Genomic DNA, 13,205 nt, shown 5'->3' on the forward strand with positions numbered 1-13,205 from the left:
TACTCGTCATACTGCATTGTCTTGCCCAGCTTTAATACATGGGGAGGTACTTAGCCTTTCTGCAACCTGATATGGCATGTTTTATTGATACTCATGGGAGACTTGTCCTTTTCTAAATGGAGACAGAAGAGGAGGGGGTTGGGGATGGGAGGGAGGGATAGGAGAGGGCCTGGGTGGGGAGGATAAAGGGGAGTCTGTGGCCACAATGTAAAATAAATAGATGAAAATAGATGAAAAATAATTTTTAAAAAGAGTCTTAATTTACATATGTGTGTATGTGTGCCACATGTGTGTAGGTACCCACAGAAGTCAGAGATAGTATCAGATTCCCCACAGCTGGAGTTGCAAGTGGCTATTAGCCACCTAATACGGGTGCTGGGAACTGAACTTGGGTCCTCTGAAAAAAACAAGTGCTCTTAACCATTAAACCATCTTTCTAATCCCTTAAGCAGCTATTTATAGTTCTTCATCATGTGACCTAGTTTTATGCTTAATCCTTATAAATCTCAGCGTACATTATGGATGACAATGTCCTTCTTAAAATGTGACCACTAACTTTGAGTAACTATGCACAATTTTGTGTTAGCTTTCAAAATTTTTTCTCATTTGACTTCTATTATTAAAGTAATTATTTAAATTTTAGACAAATAAGAAAACATAGGTTTTTATTTTTAAATTAATATCTGAGTTAACTCATTTCATAATAATTTTTTTATGAAGAGAGGTCTTCATGCTTTTATTATTTGAGCCCTCCCTTAATGTATTTGCTAGGAATAATAGTATTCAAATATTTTTAATCTACTTGTGCAATTTTATAGTGTCTTTCAAAAGTTGTTCATACACTTTCTGAATTAAGGCCATATTTAAAGGCTAGAAGAGCTCACCTTTTCACAGAAGGTAAAAAAAAAATTTCATAGTTGTAACTGCAGATGAAAAAATGTTTTCATGGAGATGTAGTAATCATTATGGCAGTGGAAACACCCAGTTCATAGTCTAAAATTTTAAATGCATGTTTAGGGAGGGGTCAGATTTTAATGACTGTTTTAACCACAATTGCCTGTTAAAATAAAATATATAATACAAAATTTTGTTTAACTAAACTCTGCAACTATAAGAATTATTTTTTATACAGTTGTACTACACACACATACACACACACATACACATCATGGGGTTTGATTTTGTTCAACTGCCTTTTCATCTAGTTCTCCTCATTTTATTCATGGAAAAACAGATATACTCCCATTTTTGTGAATCCCTCTTCAGACACTTCATCTTGCGTAGCTGCACTGAAGTAGAACTGCAGAGATCTTTATGATAAACAATTCTAAGAAATTTATTGAGAGTCAGAAATGCTTTCAGAAAACAGTTTCTCTAATCTGTTAATATCATTTGGCTTCTTACTGCTCTCTGGAGTTGTTATTCAACTGGGGGATGGCTTGGGGAGGGGAGTTGTTTTGTTTTGAGACAGGACTTCTTTCTATAGCCCTGACTATCCTGGAACTTACTATGTAGAGCAGGTTAGCCTCGAATGCACAGAGATCTGTCTGCATCAGCCTCCTGAGTGCTGGGATTAAAGGTGTGTGTCATCACAGCCAGCATCAATATGTGAGCTTTTGATAACCTTGTTAAAATGTCTCATATGAGCACTAGGTTGTAAATAATTATCAACATTATCCATTCTATTTAGAAGAAAAAGAACAGCTAATAAACTAGTCATGGTGGCACACACTTGTTATCTCAGCACATGGAAAATGGAGGCAAGAGAATCAGGAGTTCAAGGCCAGTCTCAGCCACTTAAGAGTTCAAGTCCAGCCTGGGTTATACAAGACCTTGTCATTAAAAAACTAAAAAAGAATAGGCTATGGAGATAGTTCAGTCAGTTCAGAATTCAAGCCCCAGAACCAATATAAGATAAAGAGCTGAACATGTATAGCTCCTAAGAAATAACACCAATGTCATCCTCTGAATTCTACATATATTAATACATATGCATACGTACAAAGTGAACACTAGAAACTGTGCCCAGCTTAGGGCTGATGAAGATAAACTAAAAAAGAGCTCCAAATCACCCTAGAAATGTTTCTGGGGGATAGAAGAAGAGGCTGGAAAGACGGCTCAGCAGTCAAGAACACTTGTTGTTGGAGAGGACCCAGGTTCAGTTCCCAGAACCCACAAGGTATTCACAACCATCTGTAACTCCAGTTCCAAGGAATCCATCATTCTTTTCTGTCTTCCAAAGGTACCAAGCACACACTTAATGCACATACATATATGCAAGGAAACATTTCTATACATAAAATAAATAAGTATAAAAAATGTTTTAAGAGAAAAAGAAATGTCTCTGAGACTTCCCCCCTGGCTCTGAGCATGAAGGAATGACCATGCAGAAAAAGCATCCTTGTTCTATAAACTGAGTATTTGAAGGTCCTGCGGATGCATCCCATTTCCTTGTAGCCATCTCTAAACTGTCAGAACTGCAGCCCTAATGAAGGTGTCAGGCAATTTGAGAGTCCCTTCCAAAAGTTAGAGGAGCTATATTTCAAAGGTCCCATTGCTCCTGCTTCAAGTACATGGGGGAAGAAGGAAAAAAATCTTTCCCTGGACAGCCCAGGGCAGCCATACTTACTAGCTTGTGTTCTCCACTCACCTTGCTGCTCTTGATGTGACTGTCATAATCTTGGAAGAGCTGGTGATAGGCTGCCTGCAACTGAGCCAGCTTCCTCCTGTACAAAAGGAGCTGTCACTGGAGAAACAGCTTACCTGGTACAGCTTCCCCCTCTTTATTCTTGTCCCATAAAAGACCTGAAATGTGGGCTTCCTGGATTATATGTGGGCTCCTGAGGCCATCAACTCTAAGGTTGGCTTCGCTGACTACAAGAATACACTGTAACTGATTTGGCTGCTACATAGTTCATGTTTTTCTTAAAGCCAACATCTTGGGATGTTTCTAACAAGGGCTAGGGTACAACTCAGGAGTAGAACCTTTGGCTAGTGTGCTTGAGGTCCAATGCTCCATTTCTAGCACCAAAAAGAAAATAAATAGGTGAAATGTTTATAATAAAATAGCACTTGACTGCATTCTGTACAAAACAAAAAGTCAGGGAAATTGTTCTAAATTAAAGAAAACTCAAATGGAAGCTGAACCAGATGCCAATAGCATGTTTAGAGCCTGTGCATGGATTGTGGGCCCAGATGAGTCTTTAGGGCCAGCTTGAGGCACCGTGATTCCTTGTTTTCCTTACACCAAGAGCATACTTCAACTGTGGTGAAAAAACCTGTGTAGGACATATACTAAACTATGAATATGGATGGAAAATACTTCTGTTTACATATAATAGTGGACTCTTTCATTAGCAAAGCAAAGGGAGAAAGTCAGCTCTTCTAAACACAGCCAATCCCTACCAGGACTCCCCAGAAGACAGAAAGCACCATGGGTGCTCTGGGATCTCGTGGTTCCAACCCTCCCAGCCACTCACTTCTCCTCTGAAGCAGCCTGACGCTCCATTCGCAGGGCAGCCTCCACACTCTGGTTCTGCATGCGCAGCTGGTCCACCTGCACGCTGTGCTGCTGCTGCAGCACTTCCCGTTCACTCTCCAGCTGTCTAACCTGTTCACTAACTGCTCGCATCCTGACATACAACAAAAAAGAACACACTGAGGGGGCTGGAACAAGGCAGCCTAGGGAAGGGGTCAGGTCCTGAATAGCCAGTGTCTAAGAACTAACTGATGGCAAAGTAAAAAAACCATGACACCCAGAAAAAAGAAACATCTCCTGGAAATAGCCCTGAAGTCAATTAAGACTGTGAAAGCTGTCCCTGCCCCTCACCAGTTACAACACTTAAGAGAGCAGACCCTATACCTCACCTGGGTAACACAATAGAGCCAACCTTGTTGGCAGAGGTGTGGGTGAGATAGCCCCAAAGTTGTAAGCATGGGAGAGCTGTCCCCACTACTTGCCTGTTGCGTGGCAATGTGGGAGGGTGAAAGATGTCCCTCCTTTACCCCATGCCCCTTACCACCTCCAACAGACAAGAGAGCCGACCCTCCCCCTTACCAGCTGTAGCACTTAGTTAACAGTCCCTGTCCCTTGCCTAGGCAGCAAAGAGATGCCCAGTGGCTGAAGGTGAGGGTGACCCAACCCTGATGTTATGAGCAATGGAAAGTTGCCCTCATTCCTCATTTGGCATGTGGTAGCCCCACCTCCAGCCCATTAACACCTGAGAAGTGTGGAGGAGCTGACCCTGGGGTCATAAGAGAGGAAAAGCTGTTCCCACCCCTCACCAACTGCAGTACTCAGGAGAGAGGTCCCTGGCAACACAACATGAGCTGGCCCTAACAGTATCAGTGTGGGAGAGCTGACCCTGAGGACATGAAAACAGAAAAATTGGCCTCACCCTTGCTCATTGCTGAAAGAGGTGAATTAGCCGGGGTAATGCTGGAGAACTTACCCTGGTGGTGAGGACAGGGGAGAACTGGCTGGCAGACCAACCCTACAACTGCCCAGGCCCAGTTCCAGGGTTATGAGTTGGCCCACCCCAACATCCACCCATCTATGATCTGCTGGAGCATGTGAAGGGACGTGACCCAGAGATCCAATGCTGCAGGAGCTCCACAACACAGGGCGACAACAGGATATCCAAGAGGAGTCCTAGTGAGGGCCCAGTATTGATAGTGTAATGGAAACCAAAGGCCTCAAACAAGACCAATGACTCTGCAATGAACACTTGCAAATAACGATATATGAACAAAGGGATTTACGGTGTGATTCACTGTGTCACACTGCAGCTTCCATGATGAAATTTTTAATTCTTTCCCTTTTTAATTTTTTTTTCCTTTTTTCTCTTAAATTTTGTTTTATTTGGGGGTGCAGGGAAGGAAGGAGGATCAGGAAGGAAGGAGGATCAAAAAGAACAGGGAAATAAATGGGATCGAGATACATGATGTAAAAGACATATATAATAAATAAAAAGAAACATCTCCCGACGTGTTTGCTTCTTATGCCCAACAGACAATCACGTGCAGTTGGCAAGGAGATAGACTAGGAAAGGGATTTAGGTACCTGCATCCTAAGCTGCTGCTGGGACCAGGTGGGAGGAGTCACTGAGAAGATGCCAAAACAGTCTGGATAAAGGGATATCAAGAGACTGTTCGGAGTCCCAGGCACCCTCATTGGAGGCTCAAGTTCCATACCTGAGTTATACAGCCTCATGGAACAGAAGATGGCATCAAAGTCTCAAGAGAATTCATCTCTCCCTCTATACTCTCACTGTAAAAGCTTTAAGTTGTCTCACCTATTTCACCCATAGTCCCTACATCTTCTGATCCTGGTCCACAGCACCCCACAGCTTCCCTTAAACCCTAGAGCCCAAGCACTAGCTTCATCACCCTGGTACTTCCCTATGTGTCCATTACAAAGGCAATAATGGGCATGTCCATAGGCCTCTGAGGTAACCTCTGACCATAGGTCACCCCAACTTTGCCAAGGCAGATCTAGACTACTGGGCCTGCTCCCCTTAGGCTTTTGCGCACATCGTCTGTCCCCTAGCCACCATGACCAGTGGTCTCTGAGCCCAAATCGAACTCTCCTCCCTCCCACAGGACAGGAGCCCCAATCCACTGCTCCACCAACCTAATGACTACCTACTGTACTGAAAAGGCCAAGGCTACCCTTCACCAACTATCTGGAGGACAGCAACAAGGCAGTAAGATAGGCACAAAAATGCCCATGTCTGTGACATGGTCTCACATGGCAACCCAATCCCCTTGGCAAGACCTAAGACCACTACTTGGCAAAGTCAATCAAACACTCTTTTCTGCCAATGTGAACATGAGGTTCACAGTCCCTAGTTAGAAATAGCTTAAGGGGGCTCTGTGCTTTTCATAGGGGTAAAATGTATTCAGTCTTCTTCATCTAAGACTTTCGGCCTTGGTAGAATCCCATTGCATGCCTTTCCTATGATAAACTTCAGTCTGATTAGTGAGATATTGCGTGTAGTCTTAGGGGGCACTGCAATGGTTCCTAAAGAATAAACTGATCCTGAGTGTAATGGTTTGAATGAAAATAGCCCTGATAGGCTCATATGGAGCATCATTATTTGAAAAGCTTAAGACATGTGGCCTTGTTGGAGTAGGTGTGGCCTTGTTGGAGAAAGTATGTTACTGGGGTGGGCTTTGAGGTGTCTCTTCACAGCAATAGAAACCCTAACTAAGGCACCCAGTAAACTGGAAACAAAAGTGGAACTAGATTCATAGATGTTGGACCAGAGCCACCCTGAGGGCCCCAGGAAATCAGAGGAACTCCTAGGGACTCCTACATTTGCCTCATTCAAAACCCTGGAAAGGGCCTCCTGGGCTAGCTTCCCCTGCCCACTCACCTTCCCTCTAAAGTTTGCCGTTCTTTGGTGGCAGCTTCCAAGCGACTCTGGCTTTCCTGGAGTTCCCCCAGTAATGATGTCACCTGGGCTTTCACAGAGGCCTTGTCCTCAGCCATCTGCTGCAAGAGAAAAGGTCATTTCCTATCAGTACTACTTTCTCCCACGATGCCCACTTTTAGCATCCACAAGACCTGAGGCAGTCTGCAAGTAGCTGATGTACTAAGGGATTCTCCTGCCCCTTAGTACCTATAAACCTAGGTATATTGGAGCCTCATTAGCTCAATAGCTATCTGTCCTCCCCAAGTCACCAACCTAGACTTTCAGCTGGTAGTGAATCTTTCTCAGTCTCTTTGAAACTCTGTAAAAGGAGACCAGACTCAAAGACATCCACAAAAATTAACAACCTAGTCTATATACACAAAAAGTAAGAAGTCTCATCAAAAAAAATGAGAGAAAATACTGAACTTTTTAAATACTAAGAGCTGAACCAGCAAGAAGACTCATCGGGTAAAGGTACTTACCACCAAGGCCCATGACCTGATTTTGATCTTTAAAACCCACATGGTAGAATGAGAGACTCAACCCCCACAATCTGTCCTGAGTGCTGAGACTAAACCATACTCAGCTCAGCCAAACTTTAAGGTTGACCAAACCTTAATATATTTTCAAACAGCTTAAGATCACATTCCTCGAATATCCCAGGCCCCTTCCTAGTTCCTACTTGCAAATACTTAGAGCTGTTAAAGGAACTGACTAATTTGGCCAACACTACATAGGCTGGAAGGCTAATAAGTACTACCAGTCATGACTCCTTCCTCTATCCCTCTCAAAGTCCATGTATTTCCTATGGCCCTAACCCTGTCTCAAAAACCTGAATGCCACTCCTTTAAAATGAAATCATCAGAAAGGATAGGACTCAGACTCCCAGTCTCATGGTATAATAAAATCCTACATTTGATTGTAGAAGATTATAAATACACTGGCCTCATTACATTGACACTAATACCCTTTGTCATTCACTTGAGCTCCTTCTCCTGCCCAAATCCTTCATTTTCTTTCTATCTCTATTTCTGTCTTTGTCTTATTTTTTGAAGTACTAGAAACTAAATTCCAGGCCTTACACATGCAAAGTATGTATTATTATTACTGAACCACACTCAGGTCCCTATTCTTATTTTAAAATTCCCAGTCATTAGGTAGAGAGATGACTTAGTGGTTAAGAAGAGTATTTGCTGCTTTTTAGATCAGAATTTAGTTCTTAGCACCATGACCATCTAGTAGCTTACAGCTACCTGGAATTGCAGTTCAAGGGGATTTGACGCTCCCTTTTGGCCTCCAAGGGGCATCTGCACACATTACATACACAGACACAAACATCCAAACACATCAATAAAAATAAATCTTAAAAGAAGATAAAATACCCAGTCACCTCTGCAGATCACCAGAGTTCAGCTAGCCCTTTCCCTCTCACTGACATCAGTTACTGGAAAAAAAAACCTGTTTCCATGACTTTAACAACTGTCCACCTTTATGTTTCACATTGGTATTCTTATAAAAAGAGAGGAGGGTCTTGAGACAACTCAGCAGGTCTCAGCAGGTAAAGATGCCTGCCATGAAGCCTGACAACCTGCATTCAATCCCTGGGACATACATGGTAGAAAGAGAACTGATTCCTGCAAGTTGTCCTCAGCATGACATATACATGCCCGCATGTGTGAGTGCTTGCACAGACACACACACACACACACTACACAAAATAAAATGTAATAAAAATTTTAAGAGAAGAGACAGAAAGGCCATGTGACAAGAGAGCTGGGGAGCACCAAAGACTGCCAACACTGATAATACACTTGGAGAAGTACCTGGAATAGCCCTTGTGAGGAAACTACCCATACCTCCATCTTAGACCTCTAACCTCCAAAACTGGGGACAATCTGTTATCGAAGCCCCAAGTACGTGGTACCTTGCTGCTGTCTCCCTAGATAGAAACTAAATGCTTTGACCAGGCACTCCCAGCAGCACTGTGAACTTAGCCCTATACCGTAAAACCTGACTCTGGCAGGTCTTCCCTAATCTTTCTTCCAGGATTACCCCTGCCAGATGACACAATCCCTGCTCAACTATTGTCACTGGGGTCCTGAAATCTGCCAGTCCAAAAGGCCCCAAAATACCCTGTCATCCCACACTAAGCACACCTTCCTTTGGGGACAATGCAATACAAGGGCCAACTTAAAGGCCTGGGACCATATACTTCTCCAAAGGCTCCTGAGGAACATCTCTGGGCCCCCTGGGAAATCCTGCCTGATGAGAGTGCCTTGGTTTAACAAGGGTCTAGGATTCTACTAGGCTTTCTGGGCTGATGGCAGGGTATAAGTGAGGGCCTTACAAACATGGTATGGCACCAGCTGGACTTCAGGGTGGCTAGGACCTGAGCAAGCTGGGTCAGGTACCCAAGCACTCCATGCCTTCATAAGTGAGCCCAATATAAACCCAAGACATAGGTATGCTTCCTGGGTGACATTGCTCCGTGTACACTGCCCCAACTGCTCACAGCAAAAGCACTACTCCCTGAGAAGCTCGCATCTGTCCTCTCCTGGCTCCTGCCCACATGCCTTGTACCTTGGATAATTTTAATGTAGACCCTTTCAATGTAATAAACTAACAGTGAGTGTGATGGCTTCTCTTGGTTCTGAAAGTGCCCCTAGCAATCAAGCCAGAAGAGGTCCTGGGGGATCCCCCAACAACATGCCTCCTATGAGAATATGCATGTTATTATAGTTTTCAAACACAAGTGAGGCAGAAGGGCCTGCCCACCCACCAGTTACCTGCTGGCATTTCTTCAGGTGCTCCAAATCCTTTAAGGCCTGTTCCCTCTGTCTCTGCAGGTCAAGCTTCTCCAAGCTCAGTCTCTCTACCAGTTTCCTGGCTTCCTGGAATTTGCACATGAGGAACTCCTTCTCCTTCCGCTGGCTGACCTGAAAATGCAGCAGCTCCTCACAGCATTCTCTTAGCATCTGATTACTCTGCCGGATGGCATCTGGGGACAGGGAAGACAGCAAAGGAGATGAGGGTCCTGACTGCCAGGCACTCCCATAATACTAGGTGGCCTTTCTCAAAGAAGTCAAATCAATTCCACTGATGATATGCTCCCAAGTGTTTGCAATGCATTACTAAACACATCACCCTCACTTAAAGGGATACATCAAATGCAGCTTTCTTCTTTAAGTGCTTCATTTATATTCTGGTCAATTGGAGGTAGCTCTACCCTGAAGCACTCAGTTCCAGTCTCCCAGGCCTGCATCTCTGTCTTCAAGATCAGGGGATGCTAAACATGCCTGCAGACTTGGGGAGTTAGGGAGACAGTCCCCAAGGCAAATCTCACTGCATAGTTTCTGGCTACCGCCTGGGAGTCCAGAAGGTTCAGACAGAACAAGTTAGTGATATCTCTGAGTTTCATCGTCTTCAGCTGCATATTCAATAACAGTTAACAACCACCTTGCAAAAGTGAGGGTGACATGAGAAAGGAGATAGGCTGCCTGCGCAGGAGACACACTCAAAGACCTCTTCTCACCAGAGTTGACCATGCCCTTCCAAGAGCAGGCCACACTGCATCTTAGGACAAAACCCTCTCTCTCCCAAGGAAAACCATATTCTCTCCCACCTTAAAGGTTGCTGTGTCCTGAGAAAGATCAAACCTACTCCCATTGATCCCTATAGCCCATTTCCCCCCACCCCCACCCTCCATGGCTTCTCAGCTTGTCCTCCTTCCCCTTTCCCTTCTCCTTCCCTCTTCCTGGTGCTGTCCCTGAAACCACATTATTTCCTATATGTGAATCTTCACAGAGAACCCCACCTGAAACCAAGCAGGAAGAGGGCTAAGTTTGAAATGCTGGCTGGTTCTTAGGCAAATCATGGCCTCATAGCCTACCAATAATGAGGTGCAGGTGAAAATAAGTTTTGTCCTTAGTGTGCCAGGCCACTCCTGACTATTTTACTCCATGCCTCCCTCACAATGCAACCTTCACCTCGGAGCTCTTGGTTCTCTTCCAGGCAGCGCTGGAGAGTCTCAGAAGTACCCTGCTCTGAAGGCAGATGTAACATTGCCGGCTTTCCCAGAGAAGATTCTTCACTCTGCATGTCCTGGTCCCCTGCTGGGCCACCACTGGGCTGCACCATCTCACTCAACTGATTCTTCCAGAGGTGCCTGCTCATCCAACAAAACAGTATCTAGAAAAAGACAGTAGGAGTGCATGACACAGAGCAGAATTCGGTCAACCTATACAGAAGCCCTAGACTTTAATTCACAGGAAAAGGCTGGACATTTTATCTGGTGGAACCAGATACAATATAAAAGTGGAGTCTGGGTCTAAGATGTAGCAAATATTCCCATTCCAAAGAGAGAGAGTTATTTGTGGAAGGAAAGGACAGTGTAGTGGGAATCCTATCTCCTCCATATACCTTCAAGTAGAAGCAGAGAGTCCTGGCCCCTCACTTAATGTAGTAGAATGGTTCATATATCCATGTCCTAATCCCTGCAACTCAAATATGTCTTCTCACTGGAGCTGACAACACCCTTTCAAAAGCAGACCACACTCCATCTTAGGGGGAAAAAACCTTCTCTCCCAAAGGAAAACTATATCCCCTACCACCTAAATGCTTGCTGTATCCCAAGAAATATCAAACATACTCCTACTGATGCTTATAGCCCACTTTTCCCCCCTACCCACCATGACTTAATAGCTTGTCCTCTTTCCCTACAAATGTGACTTACTTGGAAAAAAAGGATCTTTACAGATGTGGTTAAATTAAAGATCTCAAGTCAGGAATGGTAGTGCACACCTTAAATCCCAGCACTTAGGAGGCAGAGTCAGGTAAATCTCTCTAAGTTCAAGGCCAGCCTGACCTACATAGTAGTAAGAACCAGTCTCACAAAAGTTAAGGCCCTCAAATTGAGATCATCATAAGTTACATGGGAGGACCATCACCCCAATAACAAGTATCCTTCTGAAAGACAGGTGAGACAGGACTGGAAATGTAGTTCAGTGGTAGAGCACTTACCTATCATAAACAAGGCCCTGGGTACAATTCCCAACTCCTCATATACACACAAAAGAGACAGAAGAGAGAAGAAAAACATACAGGGAGACAGGCATGAGAAGACAGAAGCTGAGACTAGACTGATATAATCACAAACTAAAGAACAACTGAGCCACCAGCAGCACCAGCAGCTAAAAAACACAGGAAGGATGTTCTTGTACAATTTGCAGATGGAGTGTGGCTTTGTTGACCCTCTGGTTTTATTCTCCTGGCCTCCAGAACTGTGAGATATCAAATTTCTGTTGTTTTAAGCTACCAGGCCTGTGGTCATTTCTTACAGGACTCACAGGAAACGATACTGTACCTGAGGAGTGCCTTGGGGATAGAAGAGAACTCTGGTGTCTTCTGTATGCTAAGAATTTTGAAAGTGGGACTTGGGGTGTCAGTGTGAGACACATAACCCCTGATCTGTTTAGGTTGGCTTGTAAGTCAAATGGAGGACATGCAGGATAGAGTTTACCTGGAGACTTTCTAAACCCTGCCTGACTGACTATCAGGAAGAGTATAATCTCAATGCAAGCTTCCAGAAGTGGGCCTTCAGTAAGGAAGGATGCCTGTAACACTTGAAGAATCTTGGCTATTTACACTAAAAGTGTTGATACCCATAGATCCATCTGCCTGAGCTCACCCAGCTGACCCTTCCCTCTTCACCTTCTTTCTTCCTTCAGCTTCCAGAAAAGCCTCTTCTGGTGTCTCTCATTCCCTCAAAGGGCGATCCTGCTGAGGCCCTTTCACTGAGTTCCCATTCCTTCATGTTGCGGTGCCTGGGGACCTTTTTCCTAACTACATTCACCCCTGCAGCAATTCTAGCCAGTCTCATGGTTTTAACCCAAATTTTAATGTTGATAATATCACAAACAGTTCTCACTCCTGAATTCCAGACTCACATATCAAAATACTTTGATGTTTAGAAGTCTACTCAAGGGGCTAAAGAGATAGTTCACCTGTTAGGAGTGCTCAGTGCTCTTCCAGAGGAGTCAAGTTTACTTCCCAGTACCCATGTTGGGCAGTTCATAACCATCTATAACTCAAGCTCCAGGGATCTAACGTACTCTTCTGGTCTCCTAGGCATGCACACATGTGCGCGCGCGCACGCACACACACACACACACACACACACACACACACACACACACAGAGGTAGTCTCAAAATTAATTTTTCAGGGCTAGAGGTATAGTTCGGCAATAAAGCACTTGCCAAACATTCACCAGATCCTGGATCCCCAGCACTACCCAAAAAAGTGAGTCTCCCAAATCCACTTCTATCCACAACTTCCCTTACTATCAGCTGAAAACAAATCCATCCCCCAATTATCAGAACAAAAAGCTTGAATATTTCTGTGGTTTTGTTTGCTTGTTTGTTCGAATAGTTTCTCTGTTCCTTTTCTTCTCCCTCCCTCATCATAACAAATTCATGAAGAACCTCTATAACATTAAGTATTTTAATGTGATCATAGTATTGTAATTATGTTTATTTAGTGTTCTTTCTGAAAGATGCATAATGAAATACTCACATGTCTGAAATTCACTGCATAATAAAAGGGAGATGCCTAAGGATATATCCAAAAGAAATGAAAACACAAGTCCATATATAAATCATCACAGCAGCAGCATTACTCAAAGCAGCCAGAGAGGAAACAATCCAAATGTCCATCAACTGATAAATAAGCAAAATCTAGTACAGCCACATGCCAAAACAATAACACATGCTCTAAATAATTGCTAAAAGAA

The 13,205-nt window shown here is 43.9% G+C and overlaps 1 protein-coding gene across 10 annotated transcripts in view; it reads right to left on the reverse strand.

Moving 5' to 3' along the window:
* The window catches only part of Ikbkg (inhibitor of nuclear factor kappa B kinase regulatory subunit gamma), a 107,231-nt gene that overhangs the window by 29,843 nt on the left and 64,183 nt on the right, over positions 1 to 13,205 (reverse strand). For 7 of the 10 annotated variants that reach the window (XM_087902495.1, XM_085685128.2, XM_048457663.3 and 4 more), the window contains exons 2-6: positions 10,403 to 10,604; positions 9,203 to 9,414; positions 6,378 to 6,496; positions 3,480 to 3,632; positions 2,651 to 2,726 (exon numbers count right to left, since the gene is read on the reverse strand). In XM_087902495.1, the coding sequence (XP_087758621.1) occupies positions 2,651 to 2,726; positions 3,480 to 3,632; positions 6,378 to 6,496; positions 9,203 to 9,414; positions 10,403 to 10,589 (747 nt within the window). In that variant the 5' untranslated portion in view covers positions 10,590 to 10,604. Of the gene's footprint in view, positions 1 to 2,650; positions 2,727 to 3,479; positions 3,633 to 6,377; positions 6,497 to 9,202; positions 9,415 to 10,305; positions 10,605 to 13,205 lie in introns of those variants that run through there. The other 3 variants (XM_048457666.3, XM_048457667.3, XM_048457669.3) reach the window with 3 other exon arrangements.

The sequence above is a fragment of the Myodes glareolus genome, chromosome X (genome assembly GCF_982192425.1).
Source record: "Myodes glareolus chromosome X, mMyoGla1.1, whole genome shotgun sequence".
In the NCBI taxonomy this organism is placed as follows: Eukaryota; Metazoa; Chordata; class Mammalia; order Rodentia; family Cricetidae; genus Myodes; species Myodes glareolus.